Raw genomic sequence first — 22,549 nt, 5'->3', positions numbered from 1 at the left:
AAGGCCAGATAACTGAACAGACAGATTTGCCTTTGAAAATGTGCAGCAGACCTTTTAAGTTATTTTATCAAACAATTATTGTAATGTGAACATACTGATACTTGGATGATAAAGCAGGAAAACTCAGTTTAATATCGGTATGATATTCTAAGAATTTGTTCTGTACTGATTTCAATAGGAAAAGATTGCTTCCGTACCGCGCTCGTCCCCCTTTCGTGAATTTCGTTGAAAACGTCACTTTGCTGTGCGTCTCGCGCTGAACCTTTTTGGGGTAAAGACAGCAGAAGCAGCACCTCATCAGTGTGGCATCTCTCGGAAGGGAAGGCACTCGTGTGTCGCCGAACATACAGGGTCAGGTAAATATTACCTCCACACAATAATGGAAGCCTGCCAGGGTTTTCATAGTGAAAATAACTTTAGTAATTTTTTTGTCATGAAAAGTACCGTCAGCGTTATTCGAAAGATGACCATCGAGATAGCTAGCGAACGTTAGGTGGCAGCTATGGCTACTTAGCCAGCCGCCTAGCGGTGATGGTAATGCTAGTGGCAAAAGTTTTCACCGAGATACTGCATAACTCACGCAAAGTGACTGTCACAAATTAATAACTAACTTAGCTAAGTTCAATTGATAAAACCCATAAATCAAAGTTGATAAAGCTAAAGCATAGCTAGTTTTTATAACGTTATCAGTTGGTTTGCTGAACGGTTTGCTAGTGCTAGCTAGGCAAATTCATCAGGAACGTGCTTTTTGGAATTAGCAAATCAGCAGACTGGGAAAGTGCACCACTGTGCAGAGTTCAGGCTATCTCGCTAGTTTATCTCCATCTGTCAAATGATGTGTAGCTAGCTTGTAAAAGATAGCATTCACATCTTATGTAATTAGCCCAGGTCAAAACATCTTAACTTTTCCTAGAATAATAATAATAATAATGCATTTCTATATTTTTTTACGGGTGCAAAACTAATCAATTCAAATCAAGACTTCAGCTTTTGCAGTGTTGATGAAAGAGCTGATGAAAGACTTGAGCTCTTGTTTTCGTAAAATGTAGTGGGTGACACGCAGCACTTTGAATTAGCTTGAGTGCCAATCTGTTTGTGCTATCATATCATACAACTGTCGCTTGACAAGCACAGCAATGGAGTAGGCAAGAGCACAAACAGATCTGGGACCAGGCTAACTTTAAATAGACTTGACCATGACATGGACCACATGACATCTAAGTTGGATGGCTTCATAAAACTTTGCTGTTACAGGATGGAGGTGTCAAGGAGGCGGATCTTACAGAAGCACCTGCAGCCAGCCAGACCACTGCGGCGCTGCAGTACTGACCAGGGTAAACTAACTGGACTAGTTCACTCTCCCTCATATTCAACTGTCAACCTACACATCTAGCTACTTTTTAAGTCTTGACCCAATTTTATTAATTGTGAACCTCACAAACAGTCATGGACTAAGAATGAAATTAATTAATGTGTCGACTAACAGGCAGTATTCAAGATCCGTTTCCCTACCGACCCTTCTACCCGGAATGTGTTCTTGCTCCTTCCCTGTCATAGATTTAAAAGCATATGATTGGTGTAGACACAGGCTGTCAGTTTCCACCATATTTCTTACTCCAGTTCATTCCTTTTTAGTCCTTGAGGGGAATTGAGCGAGCGAGTGCACACTTCAGAGAGAAGGGTAGAGAATCAGACTGCAGCCAGTGTCACACTTTCTCTTTATACAGACCCCTGCTTTAGAAATGCTGAGACATCTGCGTGTGGACAAGCAGGAGACAAACCAGTGAGTGATGCATAGTTTTACCCAGAGACGACTGACTGCTTGGATAGGTTTTAATTTCATACTAAAGCTTCTCTTTTTCTGTGGGACTCTGTAGTTACTCTATAAGACTAACAGTAGTGAGTTTAATTAATCCGTTTTTATCCTGTGGAAAGATGAACAGTATTGGAGTGGAACAGTTTTTTGAAATCTTCCATCTCCAAACTCAGACTCCACCAAAAGACTCCACCCCAACTAAAGGTAAGCTATCTATCTATAGAAGTGTGGGTTGCCAGGTTTGAATTACATTAGTCCATATCTGTGTCCCAAATGGCACACTATTCCCTATATAGTGCACTACTTTTGACCAAGGCTCAAAATAAGGTCACTGTATAGGGAATATGGTGCCATTTGGGCTCAAAATAAGTGCAGTATATAGGTAATAGGGTGCCATTTGGGATGCAATCCACATGTTATTGTGTGTGGATGTTGACTGATTGAAATTATCCTCTCTCCTAGTGAGGATATCTTACACTAGAGACTTCCTGATTCAACTGGCCAGTTCCCCCATTGCCAAAAGAAAACCGGACTTCTTACCAGAACACCCCGTTGTTTTGGAAAAGGCGGTAAGCTCGTCATTTATTGTCTCATACACAATTATGGCTTGTTTAGTAGTTTGGTTCCTTTATTGAATCAGAGTAAATTCAGAAGCCTCTCTTTTTGATTTAACTTTTGTTTCACTTGCCAACCTGCTCTTTATTTTGACCTTTAACCTGTTCTCAGTGCCATAGCTTAACATGGCTTATTGCAAATTCCATTTCCACAGAGAGAACCTGGTGTGCCAAGGTTGGAGAAGAGGTTTGATGAAAACTATTAAATGTAAGTAAAAATACAAGTGTGTCAATGAACTTGCCTGGTGCAAAGATATATTTGTAAAGAATATCTACATTTCTACAGTATTAGGTGAAGAAGTTGATAAAGATGTGTGCTGTTGCAAAATCCTTCCCCACCCAAACCCTGATTAATGGGGGCCTGCATACACTGCTTGATAATACATTTCATCCCTGGCACTAATGGGGCTGGTTTCCCGGACACAGATTAAGCTTAGTCCTGAACCAAACTCAATTTAATGGAGATTCTGTGAAACCGGCCCAAAATGTTTTCCTGTACCACAGCTTCCATAGAAGTCATTATTTAAAGCTTTTTGGTGCAATGTCTATTTTAAAACAATTTGAAATCATGAATGATTTACTAATCATACATGTTTGTGTGAATATTTTCTTGTTTAGGCTTGCCTAGGCTAACATGGAGCGAGGAATTCTGACTGCTGCTGCTTTTGACCCCACACCACTACAACTTGCTCTGCCATCGAGTGATATACCCCCCCCCCCCCCCCCCCCCCCCAAAAAAAAAAATCCCCAGTTGAGTCCAGAACACCACCGGCGTGAGCTGCGTCCCAAATAGCACCCTATTTGTTATTTAGTGCACTACTTTTGACCAGGGACAATAGGGTTCATTTCATAAATGGGTATGACCATAAGGGTTGTACCGTAGCCTACATGTTTAACTTGTGTGCTTCAATCTAAAATAATAATGAATGCTTGAATGATGTGCCTTGATGCTAACAAATGCCCCTTGCACTGTGTGGTGTTTACATATGACATAATACTAATAATGCCACAGTGGAGGCCATTGGCTCTGAGTAACCTTACAATGACCTCCAAGATAAACACTACATTCATTTAACCCTTACAATGACCTCCCATACAAACACTACATTCATTTAACCCTTACAACCTCCAAGATAAACATTACATTAATTTAACCCTTACAATGACCTCCAAGATAAACACTACATTCATTTAACCCTTACAATGACCTCCCATACAAACACTACATTCATTTAACCCTTACAACCTCCAAGATAAACATTACATTCATTTAACCCCTACGACCTCCAAGACAAACACTACATTCATTTAACCCTTACAACGACCTCCAAGACCAACACTACATTCATTTAACCCTTACAATGACCTCCAAGACCAACATTACATTCATTTAACCCTTACAACGACCTCCAAGACAAACACTACATTCATTTAAGCCTTACAACGACCTCCAAGACCAACACTACATTCATTTAACCCTTTCACTTTTTAATATGTTGGAGTATGGGTGTTTTAGCTTTGATATTGTCACTGAGAATGTTGTCACTGAAGCTTGATTATTGACTTATATCAAGCAATTGAATGTTGAAAAATAGGCTACTGCCTGCTGCATAACTTGTCTGTATTCCCCCATTGAAAACTGCTGCTTGAAATGATTTGGCTTCTAAGCCTGCCTTTGCACACTATCCTTCTGCGGGTCAGTCCTGTAGTCACATCAAATGGTACATCTCTCCCCTACTTCTCTGAGGGTCAGTCCTGTAGTCACATCAAATGGTACATCTCTCCCCTACTTCTCTGCGGGTCAGTCCTGTAGTCACATCAAATTGTACATCTCTCCCCTGCTGCACATGGGGCTGTTTTCTCAGTTTATTCTATTGTATTTGATGAAAGTGAATAATGGCAGTCTAAATTGGCACAAAGTTTAGCGAAACCCGTCGCCTTGACTTGCCTGTTAACATAAGGGGAACTTTATTATGCAACTTGTGTTCGGAGACCGTTGTGGAATGGGAAAATTGAGTGACCGTTTATTTTTGAAGTGTATTTATTTGGTTTATCCTTATTTTGTTATAAGCTATTTGCCTATTGATGCTGAGTTATGATGGCGGGGCTTCATTCCAAGATTTTGGCTGTTGATACAAGGCTGAGAGGACTTTCCTATGTTAATGTAAAGGGACAGTGCCAAAGTGTAACCATGTATTTTCAGAGATGCAGTAGGTTAAATAAGGTTATAGTGTGTGTCACCCCCCATTAATTTTGACTTTGAAGCTGCACATTGTGAAGGTAGCATATTTAATTTGATGTGTACTATGGTCAGTCATGAGCACATCCTCTCCTTGCTCCAAGACTTATGAACTGATCTGGGATCTGCCCTAATAGCACTGTACATTTCTGTACTCTTATAAAAAAAAAGTATTTGTATGACAAATGTTGTCTTCTGATTTTACACCAAAAGCTGCTCAAATGCTGCCTATACCTCAAATTCTAACCTTGCATTATCAAAATCTGTAACAATTAAAACCTCGCCATGTAATCCAAACTATTTTTTTTTGTCTACATATAAGACTAAAACAGCAATGTTGGTTACACTGCGTAAACGAGAAACCAGAGACAATAACCATTGTACTGGTCATTCACTAGTGTGAAAACTGCGCCAGTGCTGCACACAGGTCCTGCGTAACATCTCCCCTACTGGCATTTTGATGTTCATGAGTTACGTCTACAGTGAGTGCAGTTACATGCACACAATACGATTATTGTGGATAGTCAGATTAATATAATAGTTCGTTTTAAAACGTGTACATGTTTTGCAAGAACGATTTTCCTAATCCTGTTTACATGGACGCACCTGAAATCAGGCTACCTGATGGGACTTAAATTCAGAAAATTGCCAATAAACATTCTACCACCGCGACCATGTTATTTTTGCCAAGCCTCTTTGATTCTGAGTTGGGACATAAAGTTTGTATGTGACTATTTCTAAGATGCATACTTTAAGATTTTCCGAGTCACTTGCGCATAAGAGGGGGAATGCGCTACAGGTGCTAGCACATGCGCAGATCGGATATAAACCGTTTACATGTCCTAATAATTCGAATGATTGCTCAGAAAACCAGGTTTTAATCGGCGTATGCTTCTATTTTGACCGTATGACGATTAAGATAAACAGATTAAAGTGTTTACTTGACTACTGCCATAATCAGTTTAATATCGAAATATTAGTGTGCATGTAAACGCACTCCCTAGTGACTGACCTTCATATACAGTCAATGGCAGGGTCATCACTAGTTACCACAGCCACAAAGTCATAATTATGGCTAAACCCCGCCTATTTCTACAATTTATCTTCTTAAAATCTGATTTTAAACCTAAACAACACTGCTAACCTTTTTATGCCTAACCTTAAATTAAGACCAAAAACTGATTTTAGTTTTCATGAATTTTTACGATGTACACTTTTAATTTTGTGGCTGTGTAGTGACAACCCAATGTCAGTGACTCGTGCCTTAGCACAGCGTTAAATTACTGCGCTTCATACATTTACTACATTGCAGATTGATATTTAGGAAACGGGGGTCATCTAACTCAGCATCTTGCATATGCGAATCATCCACCTGCTACAGGTAATCTACATATATTCAATCGCTGTTTCTCTGACATAGAAATAGACCAGGCGGAATATTATTGGTAGTGATTGTAGCCTATAGACTACGATATGGGATACAGCACATTCCCACAGACACCGATATTCGTATCACTAACTGGACCAGTAGTGAAGGTATCTATGTCTGAATTTGGCAAATCCAACATTTGGAAATGAAGTTAATTTCATGTGTATGCTCCGGTGGTTGGGCTTCTTACTGTTTTCAGGAACATGGCACCAGGACCAGGTTTCAGTGATGAAAAGAATGAGACATGCTGCGAGAGGTACAGTAACATCTAATAAGTAATGGTTGGATCACGTCATTGTCTATAACTATATCATCAAAGTGATTTGATTAGTTTTGTTGAGTGAAAATGTAATGAATTCAACAACATCAAAATGAGAAATAACACCCTAATAAAGCTTTTACTTTTGTGCTGTACATTTTACATTAACTTTTAACAGAAGGCGGACCACTACCTTTAATCAGTGGACAATATTTGAAACGGCAGAGGTGTGTCATGCAGAGAAATTGACTTCCTGCACAGAAGCACGTATCATTGACTATTACATTATTCCATATAAGGAAATAGGAAAGTGACTCACAACCAGGCGGTTTCATTCTATTGACATACAGTAATACGAAGACAATGAGGACATGTTGAACCAAACCATCAAACATGCTTTATGAACACGGGTCCAGAAGTTTAGGAGGAAGTAAAATATAAGACTGGTCTACCCTAAATGTCCTTTTATGATTGATTTCCTTAGTGAAAGCACTGTCTATGTGCATAACCCACACCTGGATGGGATGAAAGAAGACGTTCTCTACCACTTTAACCTGGGGACCTCCACACACAACCTGCCTGCCATGTTTGGAGATGTCAAGGTAAGGTTACTGATTGATTCATTAGGCTATTAGCTAGATTGCATCAGTAAATGGACATTCATAACATCCTAATTCCTGCATTCAATATGCTCATCTTTTCTGTATTCATCTGGTTTCCCAGATACAGATAAAGCCTAGTCCTGGACAAAAAAAACCTTTCAAGGGACATTCTCCATAGAACATGCATTTTAATCCAGGACTAGGCTTAATCTGGGTTCAGGAAAGCAGCCCTGTATTTCTATAGACTTTTTGTATTCAACCCAGGACGTTAACATTTACGCCGTCTGCTCTCATGTCCATGTCTCAGTTTGTGTGTGTTGGGGGCAGTCCCTGGAGAATGAAGTCCTTCATAGAGTATATTGCTGGAGAGCTGAGTCTGGAGGACCCCAAGGCTGAGTACCCTAACATCTGTGCAGGAACTGACCGCTACGCCATGTACAAGATTGGCCCCGTGCTCTCCGTCAGCGTACGTGAAGAAATACAATACTAGTATCCATTTCAATCACTTATGGTTTATTATAGTGTCACTAGATGTTAGTAAGTTAACATGGGTTGGGACTCAAATGGTACCCAATATTGCACTACTTTTGACAAGGGCTCTGGACAAAAGTCGTCACTAGGGAATATGGTGCCATTTGGGACACACTCACGATGTTGCACCTTCGGGTGGAATTGTAATCGATGCCCTGGGAATGAAAGGTAATATAAAGGAATAGAGAAGGTTTCTTTGTCAAATCAATGGACATGTTGGTGTAGCAGCTTGTTCTGCCAAACAGACTGAGTTGAGTGGCCCTAATCATTGTCTTCCTTCAGATGGCGTCATTCTAACGCAACCGCGTTGCCATGAACTAGTGCAGACAAGGTGGTCACGCTATCTGACGTAAGACAGTGGTTGTGTAATGTGATACATTTATGACATCACGTGTCTCTCTCTCTCTCTCTCTCTCTCTCTCTCTCTCTCTCTCTCTCTCTCTCTCTCTCTCTCTCTCTCTCTCTCTCTCTCTCTCTCTCTCTCTCTCTCTCTCTCTCTCTCTCTCTCTCTCTCTCTCTCTCTCTCTCTCTCTCTCTCTCTCTCTCTCTCTCTCTCTCTTTTACAGCATGGTATGGGTATCCCCTCCATCGCCATCATGTTACACGAGCTCATCAAGCTCCTCTACCATGCTCGCTGCACTGATGTTACCATTGTACGCATTGGGACCTCCGGTGGATTAGGTAGGCCTATATATACTTTATTTAGACGTTTTCTGTCAGGTTGTACTTCTCAAGTGCTTTGGATATGATTTAATTCCTTTATGATTAAACACAGCACACCTGAATCCCACTATAGTCAAACGAGTAATAACACTAATATGTGGTGTTTAAATCAATCAATCAATTCAAGTCCTTTTATTAAGCTAAAGTTGCATCCCAAATGGCACCCTATTCCCTACATAGTGTACTACTTTTGACCAGGGCCCAAAGGTAGTGCACTTTATATGGAATAGGGTGCCATTTGGGACACAAGCCTAAAACAAGCTATATTTGCTATACATTGTACATACACTGATCCACTTTCTCTCTCCAGGCCTTGAGCCTGGCACGGTTGTTGTCACCAAGCAGTCAGTAGACGCCACCTTCCTGCCCAGGTTCGAGCAGGTCATCCTGGGGAATACTGTGGTGCGTAGCACGGACCTGGACCAAGGGCTGGCTGAAGAGCTGCTGCAGTGCAGCAAGGACCTGGGTCAATTTGAAACGGTCGTAGGAAACACCATGTGCACCATGGATTTCTATGAAGGTGTCGGTTGTTATACGCTACTTCAGTATTTTGCTTGTTGTCTGCGATTCTGTCTTTTTCAAATGTGTTCCTGTGTTAGCATGGTACCTGACCTGTTTTTGCTCCTGTCAACTCCATTGCTGTCATTGTAATGCCAAACATGTTAGGCATGACAATGAGTGAGTTGGCATGACAATGAGTGAGTTGGCATGATGGCACAAACAGACTGGCACTCAGGTTATATTGATGAGCCTTAATAGAGTTACTGTGGGTAGCTAGCTGGTGTTTTGTGTGTCCAGGACAAGCTCGTCTGGATGGGGCCTTCTGTTCCTACACAGAGAAGGATAAACAGGACTACCTGACCAAGGCCTATGAGTCTGGGGTTCGCAACATCGAGATGGAGTCTTCCGTGTTTGCTGCCATGTGTAAACTCAGCGGTCTAAAAGGTACACCGCTGGTGTAGTTGTAGCTATCCATGATGATAGTACAAATGATATTAGCAGTTAGACGCCAATTGTGTTATTCACAGACTTAAAGCTTTTAAAAATAAAAAACCTTTTGACTTTGTTAAAGATGAAATATGAAATAAATATGCATATGTATTTGAATAGATGTATATTAAATATATGTATTTTACATCATATTCATAAACTTTAAGGTCCTAATGTTGAACCTTTTTGTAGGATCAATGTCCAGTAGCGTTGCTGGTAAATAAATAGGCTGGTCCCTGATCTGTTTGTGTTGTCATGCCAACTCCCTGTCTCATGTTTGACATGACAATGAGTGACAAGGAGTTGGCATGATACCGTAGCACAATCAGACTGGCACTCAGGCTAGTAAATAATCAACCTCTGTCCTCTGTCTCTGTGTTCCTCTGAAGCGGCCGTGGTGTGTGTGACTCTACTGGACCGTCAGAAAGGGGACCAGCTGATCAGCTCTCATGAAGTTCTCCACAGCTACCAACAACGTCCTCAGATACTGGTCGGCCACCTGATCAAGAAGATGCTCCAAGCCTCAGGCTCTAGCAAAAGCTAGGCTCTTGCTTTTTATGTTACTTATGAAAGGCCCCTTGTACACAGAGTATACAAAACATGAAGAACACCTTCCTAATATTGAGTTGCCCCCCCCCCACCTGGTCAGTCTGTCATGGAAAATAGCTCTTCTTAATGTTTTGTATACTCAGTGTAAGTGTAATTTAGGGCAGCACTGATTCACACTCATTCATTCCATATAACCTGGCTGCTTTCACTATGGATTTCGCAATCATTCGCAATCGCAATGATTCTCAATCGCAATCATTGACCATATAGAATACAATATCTATCTATCGTATCAATTTTCTCTGGATTGTAGCTAAGTGTTACCAAATTAGAATAGTAATCATGACAAACACCAAACACACCTCTTGCTTGACACTACCTCTATTTTATACCAAATAAACCAATGCAGGGTTAAGTAAAGTAACTTATTCCATAAATTGTTGCTTTGTGTGACATTAGAAAAGGGAATATTATACCCAGTTTGTTTTTAAACTCCTTGATATTTTTTTTACCCCAAGCCTTTAAGATAGAATGTTTTGTTTTAATTTACCAGTATGTATATTTTAGTTGTATATGCTGTAGCTATGGTAACGAGCAAGTTATGAATATTAAATATAAGACTTATCAGCACTGATTTCCTTGCCTCATTGATAAATGCACTAATTCTCTATACCAACATTGTGATGATGCTCCATGTTTTCCCTTTTGGCTGTGTCTGAAGCCATTCACAAAGTCTGGTAGCCTATAGCACACGTGAGGTAGGGGCGCGTTCAAGAGCGACGTGAATGTGTTTAGGTCAGGAATGCGTTCCATAGGCTTATATATCATAATATACACTATATATACAAAAGTATGTGGACACCTCATCAAATTAGTGGATTTGGTTATTTCAGCCACACCCGTTGCTGACAGGTGTATAAAATCGAGCAAACAGCCATGCAATCTCCTTAAACAAACAATGGCAGTAGAATGGCCTTACTGAAGAGCTCAGGGACTTTCAACATGGCACCGTCATAGGATGCCACCTTTCCAACAAGTCAATTCATCAGATTGCTGCCCTGCTAGAGCTGCCCAGGTTAACTGCAAGTGCTGTTATTGTGAAGTGGAAACGTCTGGGAGCAACAACGGGTCTGCCGCAAAGTGATAGGCCACACAAGCTCACAGAACGGGACCGCTGAGTGCTGAAGCGCGTAGCACGTAAAAATAGTTTGTCCTCGGTTGCAACACTCACTACCAAGTTCCAAACTGCCCCTGGAAGCAACGTCAGCACAACAACTGTTCATCAGGAGCTTCATGAAATGGGTTTCCATAGCCGCACACAAGCCTAAGATCACCATGTGCAATGCCAAGCGTCGGCTGGAGTGGTGTGAAGCTTGCCGCCATTGGACTCTGGAGCAGTGGAAATGCGTTCTCTGGAGTGATGAATCACGCTTCACCATCTGACAGACAAATCTGGGTTTGGCGAATGCCAGGAAAAAGCTACCTGCCCCAATGCATAGTGCCGACTGTAAAGTTTGGTGAAGGCCCTTTCCAGTTTCAGCATGACATTGCCCTCATGTACAAAGCAAGGCCCATACAGAAATGATTTGTCGAGATCGGTGTGGAAGAACTTGACTGGCCTGCACAGAGCCATGACCTCAACCCCATTGAACACCTTTGGGATGAATTGAAACGCCGACTGCAAGCCAGGCCTAATCGCCCTACATCAGTGCCCGACCTCACTATTGCTCTTGTTGCTGAATGGAAGCAAGTCCCCACAGCAATGTTCCAACATCTACTGGAAAGCCTTCCCAGAACAGTGGATGCTGTTATAGCAGCAAAGGGGGGACCAACTCTATATTAATGCCCATGATTTTGGAATGAGATGTTCGAGCAGGTGTCAACATACTTTTGGTCATGTAGTGTTTTTGTAAGTATTAAAAAAATTAAAATATAATACTTTATACGTTTTTCCAGAAATGTACCTCTGTAACATTTTACTGTTGGCTATTCTTGATTAGTCACCTACCACTAGGTCTAGTCTATTGCTGTGGATGGAATGTCTGATCTCGACGCGAGATGTGCGCCAAAGGACAGAGGGTGGCCAAGCAATCTGCTCGTGCGCAGAGCCGCTCATAATTCAACCGCTCCCATTTTCCAGCTCGCTCCGCGCCTCTCATCTTGATCCGAGCCCCCGGTCTTGTCTTTTTCGCTGACTCAGTGCCTTAAAACAACATTTTCGCCCCTCTGACCATAGCTGCAACACCCACTGCTACGACACAGACAGCCATGGCCAAAACTGCAATTGGTAAGGATGCGAGTAAGATTTTTCAGCATGTATTATTGTTAGGGTTTTACTATAGTGATGGATGCTGAGCTCTAAACCGACACCTGCATCCGCCTCATCGTTTCTTTATAGTATATGGGCCCATAGGGACTTCAGGCAAAAACTGCTGTTCTAGATTAAACATTATATGGATGTTATGACTTAATATAAAGTATAAGATTTATTTTGGTTAAGGTTTTGGCGCGATTGCTTTTTTATTATTTATATCCGTTTTATTCACAACTCTGAACCTACTGCTGGTGATACCGCGGCGGCTCTAGTAGAAGCATAATGCAGAGAGACCCCACCCAATACGCCGGTCTGACTACCATTTCAACACTCCCTGACAGGCTGAGATATAATTACTTTTTTCATATATATACTTTTATAAGTATACTGTTATAACGGTTATATCGCTTGTTTGAGCTCGAATATGAATCAATTGTAGGTGAATGAACGGCGCGTGCTGACAATGCATTGAATTCGGTGGTTCATTTGTTAGGCTACAATAGTTAGTCATGTATTTGATTCCATCATTTGGCTGTTATTCAATTTGGCAGTTGTGTGTATTTTATATTACAGTAAATTTGGATTACATTTAAAGATATTAAACAAAAAGTATACATTGATAAGGGCCTTGTCATCAATATTAGCCATGAAATGCTAATTCAAAATAATAAGGCCTAGAGTATTTTGTTTTGTTTTAGTGAAGGATTCTACACTGAATAAAACTGTTATATGTCTATATAACACACAATAAACGGGAGAGAAAACAATTAGTTGCTGTAGATTTTATGTTTTGTTTGACATTTTTCTGAGTTGTTTCTCAGTGGAACTGTAAATGTGATTGATTACTCTCTAAAATTACCTCATGAGTTGATTCTCTTTTCAGTATAATCTGAGAATAAAATAGCCAACACTTAAAAGTCATAGGCCTACTTCCTGTTCTCTGATCTCTGTTGTACCTAGAAATACTTGCTCTTGGGGTTCCATAGAGCCTGAATGTATTCTATGTGCTGTAGGGCCTACATTCTATTATGGAATGGATATGGATTCATGCAGTTCTATTGAATCTTAGTGTGTATGATGACATGTGGCAGCAGGCTGTGTTGAGCAGTGAGCCATGGCACGCAGGTGTAGCAGGCCGTCAGACAGCAGGCTGGGAGAGTGGCCAGCCCTGCAGCAATGGGCCGCTCCACACGCTGCTGGCCTTTGCAGCAGTTGGCTAATCATTATTGACAATCTGCAATCCTCTTCGGACAGAGCTCTCTCTCTGATACTGTACCTTAGTGAAGGTAGGGCTACTAGTACCTAATACAGTAGGGTGATAGTAATACAGTAGGTAGACAATTTATTTTGGTGTTGGTGTTGCGGGAGAGACTTTGTGTGCGCCCTATGGGCCCCAGTCAAACATGGTGCCCTATAAAGCGAATAGGGTGCCATTTTGAATTTGAACACAGCCTGTCTCTTCCAAATCCCTCCATCACTATTGAACCCTGTAAGAAAGTGATTACTTCCTCGTAATAATGACAATTTAAACAGTATTAAGATAGAGAGTAGCATCTAGCCTTTAGCTCCTGCCCACAGGATACTGCTAATGCCCATTAGCTTAGTGTTATCAGATCATGATATAATTAATTAGTAGCGCTCAAAGTTCAACAAAAATACATGATCAGTTGTGGGCTTTAATACTGTCAGTGTGAAGCAAGCCTGTATGAATGTTTTGTATTTCCACACAGCCAACAAACAGCATAATGACAATGTTATCTCCTATAGGTACCATTATAGTGTCTGACTTTGGCTGTCTAAAATGGCACCCTATTCCCTATGCTTTACTTTTGCACTATATAGGGAATAGGGTGCTAAAGCACTACAGCGCCTTGGGAAAGTATTCAGACCCCTTTACTTGTTCCACATTTTGTTACGTTACAGCCTTATTCTAAAATGGATCAAATAAAATAAATGTCCTCATCAATCTACACACAGTACCCCATAATGACAAAGCAAAAAGGTTTTTTGAAATGTTTTCAAATTTATAAAAAAAATAATAAAATAAAAACTTATTTACATAAGTATTCAGACCCTTTGCTGTGAGACTCGAAATTCAGCTCAGGTGCATCCTGTTTCCATTGATCATCCTTGAGATGTTTCTACAACTTGATTCGAGTCCACCTGTGGAAATTCAATTGATTGGACATGATTTGGAAAGGCACACACCTGTCTATATAAAGTCCCACAGTCGACAGTGCATGTCAGAGCAAAAACCAAGCCATGAGGTCAAAGGAATTGTCCATAGAGCTCCGAGACAGGATTGTGTTGAGGCACAGATCTGGGGAAGGGTACCAAAACATTTCTGCAGCATTGAGGGTTCCCAAAGACACAGTGGCCACCATCATTGTTAAATGGAAGAGGTTTGTCCCGCGACCGGGAGACCCATGGGGCGGCGCACAATTGGCCCAGCGTCGTCCAGGGTAGGGGAGGGAATGGCCGGCAGGGTTGTAGCTCAGTTGGTAGAGCATGGCGTTTGCAACGCCAGGGTTGTGGGTTTGTTTCCCACGGGGGAACAGTATGAAAAAATAAAAAATAATGTATGCACTCACTAACTGTAAGTCGCTCTGGATAAGAGCGTCTGCTAAATGACTAAAATGTAAATGTAAAATGTTTGGAACCACCAAGACTCTTCCAAGAGCTGGCCGCCCGGCCAAATTGAGCAATCGGGGGAGAAGGGCCTTGGTCAGGGAGGTGACCAAGAACCCGATGGTCACTCTGACAGAGCTCTAGAGTTTCTCTGTGGAGATGGGAGAACCTTCCAGAAGGACAACCATCTCTGCAGCACTCCACCAGTCAGGCCAATATGGTAGAGTGGCCAGACGTAAGCCACTCCTCAGTAAAAGGCACATGACAGCCCGCTTGGAGTTTGCCAAAAGGCACCTAAAGACTCTCAGACCATGAGAAACAATATTCTCTTGTCTGATGAAACCAAGATTCAACTCTTTGGCCTTAATGCCAAGCGTCACGTCTGGAGGAAACCTGGCACCATCCCTACGGTGAAGCATGGTGGTGGCAGCATCATGCTGTGGGGGTGTTTTCAGCGGCAGAGACTGGGAGACTAGTCAGGATCGAGGCAAAAATGAACGGAGCAAAATACAGAAAGATCCTTGATGAAAACCTGCTCCAGAGCGCTCGGGACCTCAGACTGGGGTGAAGGATCACCTTCCAACAGGACAACGACCCTAAGCACACAGCCAAGACAACGCAGGAGTGGCTTCGGGACAAGTCTCTGAATGTCCTTGAGTGGCCCAGCCAGAGCCCGGACTTGAACCCGATCAAACATCTCTGGAGAGACCTGAAAATAGCTGTGCAGCAACGCTCCCCATCCAACCTGACAGAGCTTGAGATGATCTGCAGAGAGGAATGGAAGAAACTCCCCAATTAAAGGTGTGCCAAGCTTGTAGCATCATACCCAAGAAGACTCGAGGCTGTAATTGCTGCCAAAGGTGCTTCAACAAAGTACTGAGTAAAGGGTCTGAATACTTATGTAAATGTGATATTTCTGTTTTTTATTTTTAATAAATTAGCAAACATTTCTAAAAACCTGTTTTTGCTTTGTCATTATGGGGTATTGTGTGTAGATTGATGAGGGAAAAAAACATGTTATAATAAGTTATAATAAGGCTGTAACCAAACCAAACAAAATATGGAAAAAGTGAAGGGGTCTGAAGACCATTTTGGATTCCTCCACGTGGCGGTGTTAACAGTCTGGTGTGATTGTATTCCCTCAGCATACAAAGAGAAGATGAAGGAGCTGTCTGTTTTTTCCCTCATCTGCTCCTGCTTCTATCCAGAGGCACGTAACAAGCTTGTCGTCTGTGAATTTGAAGGTAAGAACCAGAAGCATGCAACAAGCTGGTCGTCTGTGAGTTTGAAGGTAAGAACCAGAAGCATGCAACAAGCTGGTCGTCTGTGAGTTTGAAGGTAAGAACCAGAAGCATGCAACAAGCTGGTCGTCTGTGAGTTTGAAGGTAAGAACCAGGTCACACCAGATGTAAGAACCAAGCACGATAGTAAAGTTACTATGGATATTGCAGGAGTTTCTTGTTGAAATCAGACATGTCCGTGGTAAGGACAACTTGGTTGCTGATTATCTCCCAAGGGTGGGTAGTCAATACGTTTTGTGTTTTAGCCAGTGTGTTGCCCAGGCTCACAATTTAATTTGACTGCACGTTTTGCCGTTTTGGAGATTAGTATTGTTTTGGTTGGGGATGAGAGTTATAGAAGCTTACGTGAGTTTTTCAAAAACCTGTGAGTTTTAGAGAACTATAGAAGAAGAAAAAGAAAAAAAAGAAGAAAAAGAAAAATACACATGTAAAAAAAAATATATACAGTGGGGAAAAAAAGTATTTAGTCAGCCACCAATTGTGCAAGTTCTCCCACTTAAAAAGATGAGAGAGGCCTGTAATTTTCATCATAGGTACACGTCAACTATGACAGACAAAATGAGAAAAAAAAATCCAGAAAATCACATTGTAGGATTTTTAATGAATTTATTGGCATATGATGGTGGAAAATAAGTATTTGGTCAATAACAAAAGTTTCTCAATACTTTGTTATATACCCTTTGTTGGCAATGACACAGGTCAAACGTTTTCTGTAAGTCTTCACAAGGTTTTCACACACTGTTGCTGGTATTTTGGCCCATTCCTCCATGCAGATCTCCTCTAGAGCAGTGATGTTTTGGGGCTGTCGCTGGGCAACACAGACTTTCAACTCCCTCCAAAGATTTTCTATGGGGTTGAGATCTGGAGACTGGCTAGGCCACTCCAGGACCTTGAAATGCTTCTTACGAAGCCACTCCTTCGTTGCCCGGGCGGTGTGTTTGGGATCATTGTCATGCTGAAAGACCCAGCCACGTTTCATCTTCAATGCCCTTGCTGATGGAAGGAGGGTTTCACTCAAAATCTCACGATACATGGCCCCATTCATTCTTTCCTTTACACGGATCAGTCGTCCTGGTCCCTTTGCAGAAAAACAGCCCCAAAGCATGATGTTTCCACCCCCATGCTTCACAGTAGGTATGGTGTTCTTTGGATGCAACTCAGCATTCTTTGTCCTCCAAACACGACGAGTTGAGTTTTTACCAAAAAGTTATATTTTGGTTTCATCTGACCATATGACATTCTCCCAATCCTCTTCTGGATCATCTAAATGCACTTCAGACGGGCCTGGACATGTACTGGCTTAAGCAGGGGGACACGTCTCGCACTGCAGGATTTGAGTCCCTGGCGGCGTAGTGTGTTACTGATGGTAGGCTTTGTTACTTTGGTCCCAGCTCTCTGCAGGTCATTCACTAGGTCCCCCCGTGTGGTTCTGGGATTTTTGCTCACCGTTCTTGTGATCATTTTGACCCCACGGGGTGAGATCTTGCGTGGAGCCCCAGATCGAAGGAGATTATCAGTGGTCTTGTATGTCTTCCATTTCCTAATAATTGCTCCCACAGTTGATTTCTTCAAACCAAGCTGCTTACCTATTGCAGATTCAGTCTTCCCAGCCTGGTGCAGGTCTACAATTTTGTTTTTGGTGTCCTTTGACAGCTCTTTGGTCTTGGCCATTGTGGAGTTTGGAGTGTGACTGTTTGAGGTTGTGGACAGGTGTCTTTTATACTGATAACAAGTTCAAACAGGTGCCATTAATACCGGTAACGAGTGGAGGACAGAGGAGCCTCTTAAAGAAGAAGTTACAGGTCTGTGAGAGCCAGAAATCTTGCTTGTTTGTAGGTGACCAAATACTTATTTTCCACCATAATTTGCAAATAAATTCATTAAAAATCCTACAATGGGATTTTCTGGATTTTTTTTCCTCAATTTGTCTGTCATAGTTGACGTGTACCTATGATGAAAATTACAGGCCTCTCTCATCTTTTTAAGTGGGAGAACTTGCACAATTGGTGGCTGACTAAATACTTTTTTCCCCCACTGTATATATATATACAAGACAAAATAAGTGTGTTTTGTCTTGTATTTAATTGTTGACAGCCAGTAGATGCCATGTTTACATTGGAGAAGGCGACGCTTTTAAGTAGCGACGCATTTAAGTTGATTATGTTGTGCAATGGAAGTTGCTTTCTGTGGGTGGTGAGCAAACTTGTCTAACAAAAATATAGGATATATTTGTTGTCTTAAGGGGGAAGGTGTTATAGGTTTTGGTTTTCCCATTTATGTTTTGAGGTTGGACTTTAGCACGTATAGCTCGTTAGCACGTAGGGCGCACCGATTGGCGTCACCTCGTTAGTCAGTATGTGTTACACCTCTGCTGGAAGCCATCTCGTTAGAGGGAAGGTGTTTCACCTGTGCTGGACCAGGTGCTATTTAAGAGTGGCTGGCCTAGTGCTTCAATTGTTTTGATAGATGTGGAGGGTTAACACCTTTAGTTGTCTTGATAGATGTGGAGGGTTAACTCCTTTAGTTGTCTTGATCGATGTGGAGGGTTAACTCCTTTAGTTGTCTTAATAGATGTGGAGGGTTAACTCCTTTAGTTGTCTTGATAGATGTGGAGGGTTAACTCCTTTAGTTGTCTTAATAGATGTGGAGGGTTAACTCCTTTAGTTGTCTTGATAGATGTGGAGGGTTAACTCCTTTAGTTGTCTTGATAGATGTGGAGGGTTAACTCCTTTAGTTGTCTTGATAGATGTGGAGGGTTAACTCCTTTAGTTGTCTTAATAGATGTGGAGGGTTAACTCCTTTAGTTGTCTTGATAGATGTGGAGGGTTAACTCCTTTAGTTGTCTTAATAGATGTGGAGGGTTAACTCCTTTAGTTGTCTTGATAGATGTGGAGGGTTAACTCCTTTAGTTGTCTTAATAGATGTGGAGGGTTAACTCCTTTAGTTGTCTTGATAGATGTGGAGGGTTAACTCCTTTAGTTGTCTTGATAGATGTGGAGGGTTAACTCCTTTAGTTGTCTTGATAGATGTGGAGGGTTAACTCCTTTAGTTGTCTTGATAGATGTGGAGGGTTAACTCCTTTAGTTGTCTGGATAGATGTGGAGGGTTAACTCCTTTAGTTGTCTGGATAGATGTGGAGGGTTAACTCCTTTAGTTGACTCTCCCTATTTTGATTTCTAGACAAACAATCCGTTATCTGATTTCCCTGATTTCGTTTTGCTCCAGCTTTTGGTTTGCTTCCTGTCTTTCAGTTTGGGGTTTTTCTTTTATTTGCCTCTTCTTGGGCAAATTTAGTAGGTGCTCATGGTGGGTGTCTTTTAGGTCCCAGTTGTTGTTGCTAGTCAGCTTTCAGTGGGGACCCCAATGAGTGTCTTTCAGAACCCCTCTTAAAACCCCACCTGTTTCATTTTGGTTGTTGGTCTGTGACTCTTTGTTAGTTCCCCCTTCTGTTTGAGCGACATTGTTGTTATTCTTGCTGGGGAACGTAACACACAACACTTTTTACTTGCAATGCGTAGTCTTTCAGATCAAGTCAAAGCACTACAGTCTGAATGTCACTGTAGTTGACCTGATGCCATTTCAGCTCAATCCAGGAGCTGTGCCCTTTATTGTATTGGAGGATCTTTATCTTTTACCGTTATTGTTTTGGATGTCCTCCTGAATTGAAGAAGATTACTTTATTGTCCAATGTACATGGATGTCCAACAGAAACTTTTCTCATGCTTTATTCCAACACCTCAGAAAAACATTCACAAGACACACATGAAATGGTTTGACATGCACATATCTTCACATATCTTTTGGCCCTAAATTACAACCTTCCTGGACATACATAATCTATGAACTCAAAGACATGTTTAAAGTGGACATCCAAATAATATAACATATCTCAGAATTACTCCATAAGCACTCAACAATACAGACAAACTGCCATATAACATCTTATTAGCCGCAAGTAAAAATGCAATAGCAAGACACTGGCTGTCACTTCAATTACCAACCATCCTGGACTGGACCAACATTACCAACCATCCTGGACTGGACCAACATTACCAACCATCCTGGACGGGACCAACATTACCAACCATCCTGGACTGGACCAACATTACCAACCATCCTGGACTGGACCAACATTACCAACCATCCTGGACTGGACCAACATTACCAACCATCCTGGACGGGACCAACATTACCAACCATCCTGGACTGGACCAACATTACCAACCATCCTAGACTGGACCAACATTACCAACCATCCTGGACTGGACCAACATTACCAACCATCCTGAACTGGACCAACATTACCAACCATCCTGAACTGGACCAACATTACCAACCATCCTGAACTGGACCAACATTACCAACCATCCTGGACTGGACCAACATTACCAACCATCCTGGACTGGACCAACATTACCAACCATCCTGGACGGGACCAACATTACCAACCATCCTGGACTGGACCAACATTACCAACCATCCTGGACTGGACCAACATAACCAACGGCATTCAAGATATGGACCAAATGGACATCACATATAAACCAAAAAAACAACATAACCCATCTAGACCACAGACCCCAGAAGACCAGACCCCAGAACATAGAAGACCAGACCCCAGACCCCAAACTCCAGAAGACCAGACCCCAGAAGACCAGACCCCAGATCCCAGAATACCAGACCCCAGAATACCAGACCCCAGAATACCAGACCCCAGAAGATCAGACCCCCGACCCCAGAAGACCAGACCTTAGAAGACCAGACCTTAGAAGACCAGACCTTAGAAGAACAGACCTTAGAAGACCAGACCCCAGAAGACCAGACCTTAGAAGACCAGACTTTAGAAGACCAGACCTTAGATGACCAAACCCCAGAAGACAAGACCCCAGAAGACCAGACCCCAGAACACAGAACAACTAGAGACATAAAGGACACACAGGAAGAAGGATAAAGCACCAGGGTGAAGATGGAGGAAATATATTTATCTTAAACAGATTATATGTTTAAATAAATGTAAAATGTATATTAAATGTTATTTTATTAAATAATAAAGTGCAAAAAAGTTTTCACTTGTTTTTCAGACATGGAGGTGAAGCCAATCAACAAGCGGGCGTCGGGCCAGGCCTTCGAGGTGATTCTGAAGCCCTCCTCCCCGGTGTCAGACGCGACCCATAGCATCACTTCGCCCCCCAAGAGGGAGGTGTCCCTAGAGGACATCCAGAAGAAACTGGAGGCAGCTGAGGACCGGAGGAGGGTGAGTAGTAGAACTATAGAACTAGAATGATAGAACTGCAGTATGGAATTCTATATCTAGTGATTCTACTTCTATGGTGACATCACTGCTCTGTGGCCCAGTCCTGAAAAGGGTGAGTAGTAGAACTATAGAACAAGAATTATAGAACTGCAGTAGGGAATTCTATATCTAGTGATTCTACTTCTATGGTGACATCACTACTCTGTGGTCCAGTCTGGAGGAGTGTGAGTAGCAGACCTGAAATAGAACTAGAATAATAGAACTGCGGGACTCCTTTAGAAAAAAGGGTTCCAAAAGTGTTCTTCAGCTGTCCCCATAGGAGAACCCTTTTTGGTTCCAGGGTTCTACCTGGAACCAAAATGCCTGCTATCTGATAGCACCTTTTTTTCCCCTAAGAGTGGATAGAATTCTATATCTTTGAGTAGGACACCCCAGGGCCCTGTGTGTTATAATAATTAATATACATATAATTAGAATCACTAGAACAGCCGTCCCATTCAAGTTCACATTCTGTGGTGGCAGGAGCGGCGGCCATATTGAATGTACCAGTCAAATTACTGTGGTCTGAGGTGCTTTGACCATTCTAGTGATTCTAACTCTATGGTGACATCCCTCGTCTCTCTGTGGTCCAGTCCCAGTCCTAGTGATTCTAACTCTATGGTGACATGCCTGCTCTCTCTGGGGTCCAGACCCAGTCCTAGTGATTCAAACTCTATGGTGACATCCCTACTCTCTGTGTGTTCCAGTCCCAGTCCTAGTGATTCTAACTCTGTGGTGACATCCCTGCTCTCTCTGTGGTCCAGTCCCAGTGATTCTAACTCTATGGTGACATCCCTGCTCTCTCTGTGGTCCAGTCCCAGTCCTAGTGATTCTAACTCTATGGTAACATCGCTGCTCTCTCTGTGGTCCAGTCCCAGTCCTAGTGATTCTAACGCTATGGTGACATCCCTCGTCTCTCTGTGGTCCAGTCCCAGTCCTAGTGATTCTAACTCTATGGTGACATCCCTGCTCTCTCTGTGGTCCAGTCCTAGTCCTAGTGATTCTAACTCTATGGTGACATCCCTGCTCTCTCTGTGGTCCAGTCCCAGTCCTAGTGATTCTAACTCGATGGTGACATCGCTGCTCTCACTTTGGTCCAGTTCCAGTCCTAGTGATTCTAACTCTATGGTGACATCCCTGCTCTCTCTGTGGTCCAGTCCCAGTCCTAGTGATTCTAACTATATGGTGACATCCCTGCTCTCTCTGTGGTCCAGTCACAGTCCTAGTGATTCTAACTCTATGGTGACATCCCTGCTCTGTC

At 42.2% G+C, this 22,549-nt stretch overlaps 3 protein-coding genes across 3 annotated transcripts in view; all 3 read left to right on the top strand.

The window, feature by feature from the left end:
- Positions 1 to 274: 274 nt before the first annotated feature.
- gra (granulito) lies at positions 275 to 5,341 on the top strand. Its single transcript, XM_084152548.1, has 7 exons — positions 275 to 356; positions 1,255 to 1,334; positions 1,728 to 1,783; positions 1,936 to 2,020; positions 2,279 to 2,385; positions 2,586 to 2,638; positions 3,049 to 5,341. The coding sequence occupies exons 2-6, from the start codon at positions 1,256 to 1,258 to the stop codon at positions 2,634 to 2,636; spliced, it is 378 nt and encodes a 125-aa protein (XP_084008674.1). The 5' UTR covers positions 275 to 356; position 1,255; the 3' UTR covers positions 2,637 to 2,638; positions 3,049 to 5,341.
- Positions 5,342 to 5,473: 132 nt separating this feature from the next.
- LOC311110927 (uridine phosphorylase 1-like) lies at positions 5,474 to 10,386 on the top strand. Its single transcript, XM_084153573.1, has 8 exons — positions 5,474 to 6,050; positions 6,298 to 6,354; positions 6,842 to 6,959; positions 7,267 to 7,425; positions 8,057 to 8,171; positions 8,524 to 8,733; positions 9,012 to 9,158; positions 9,593 to 10,386. The coding sequence occupies exons 2-8, from the start codon at positions 6,302 to 6,304 to the stop codon at positions 9,745 to 9,747; spliced, it is 957 nt and encodes a 318-aa protein (XP_084009699.1). The 5' UTR covers positions 5,474 to 6,050; positions 6,298 to 6,301; the 3' UTR covers positions 9,748 to 10,386.
- Positions 10,387 to 10,573: 187 nt separating this feature from the next.
- stmn2a (stathmin 2a) overlaps positions 10,574 to 22,549 on the top strand; it is a 15,830-nt gene continuing 3,854 nt past the window's right edge. The window contains exons 1-3 of the mRNA XM_084153590.1: positions 10,574 to 12,039; positions 15,840 to 15,938; positions 21,077 to 21,249. Of these exons, the coding sequence (XP_084009716.1) occupies positions 12,021 to 12,039; positions 15,840 to 15,938; positions 21,077 to 21,249 (291 nt within the window). The 5' untranslated portion in view covers positions 10,574 to 12,020. The remainder of the gene's footprint in view (positions 12,040 to 15,839; positions 15,939 to 21,076; positions 21,250 to 22,549) is intronic.

Source organism: Coregonus lavaretus (assembly GCF_964263955.1).
Source record: "Coregonus lavaretus genome assembly, chromosome: 3".
NCBI classification, from domain to species: Eukaryota; Metazoa; Chordata; class Actinopteri; order Salmoniformes; family Salmonidae; genus Coregonus; species Coregonus lavaretus.
The sequence above is the reverse complement of the archived record's forward strand: the minus strand, read 5'-3'. Positions and strand labels throughout refer to the sequence as shown.

Excerpts from the sequence above, each read along its gene's own strand:
- gra (XM_084152548.1), top strand. The coding sequence starts at position 1,256 with ATGGAGGTGTCAAGGAGGCGGATCTTACAGAAGCACCTGCAGCCAGCC. Across the intron at positions 2,021-2,278 it reads AGACTCCACCCCAACTAAAG|TGAGGATATCTTACACTAGA; the intron begins GTAAGCTATCTA and ends CCTCTCTCCTAG. Across the intron at positions 2,386-2,585 it reads CCGTTGTTTTGGAAAAGGCG|AGAGAACCTGGTGTGCCAAG; the intron begins GTAAGCTCGTCA and ends CCATTTCCACAG.
- LOC311110927 (XM_084153573.1), top strand. The coding sequence starts at position 6,302 with ATGGCACCAGGACCAGGTTTCAGTGATGAAAAGAATGAGACATGCTGC. Across the intron at positions 6,355-6,841 it reads AATGAGACATGCTGCGAGAG|TGAAAGCACTGTCTATGTGC; the intron begins GTACAGTAACAT and ends TGATTTCCTTAG. Across the intron at positions 9,159-9,592 it reads TAAACTCAGCGGTCTAAAAG|CGGCCGTGGTGTGTGTGACT; the intron begins GTACACCGCTGG and ends GTTCCTCTGAAG.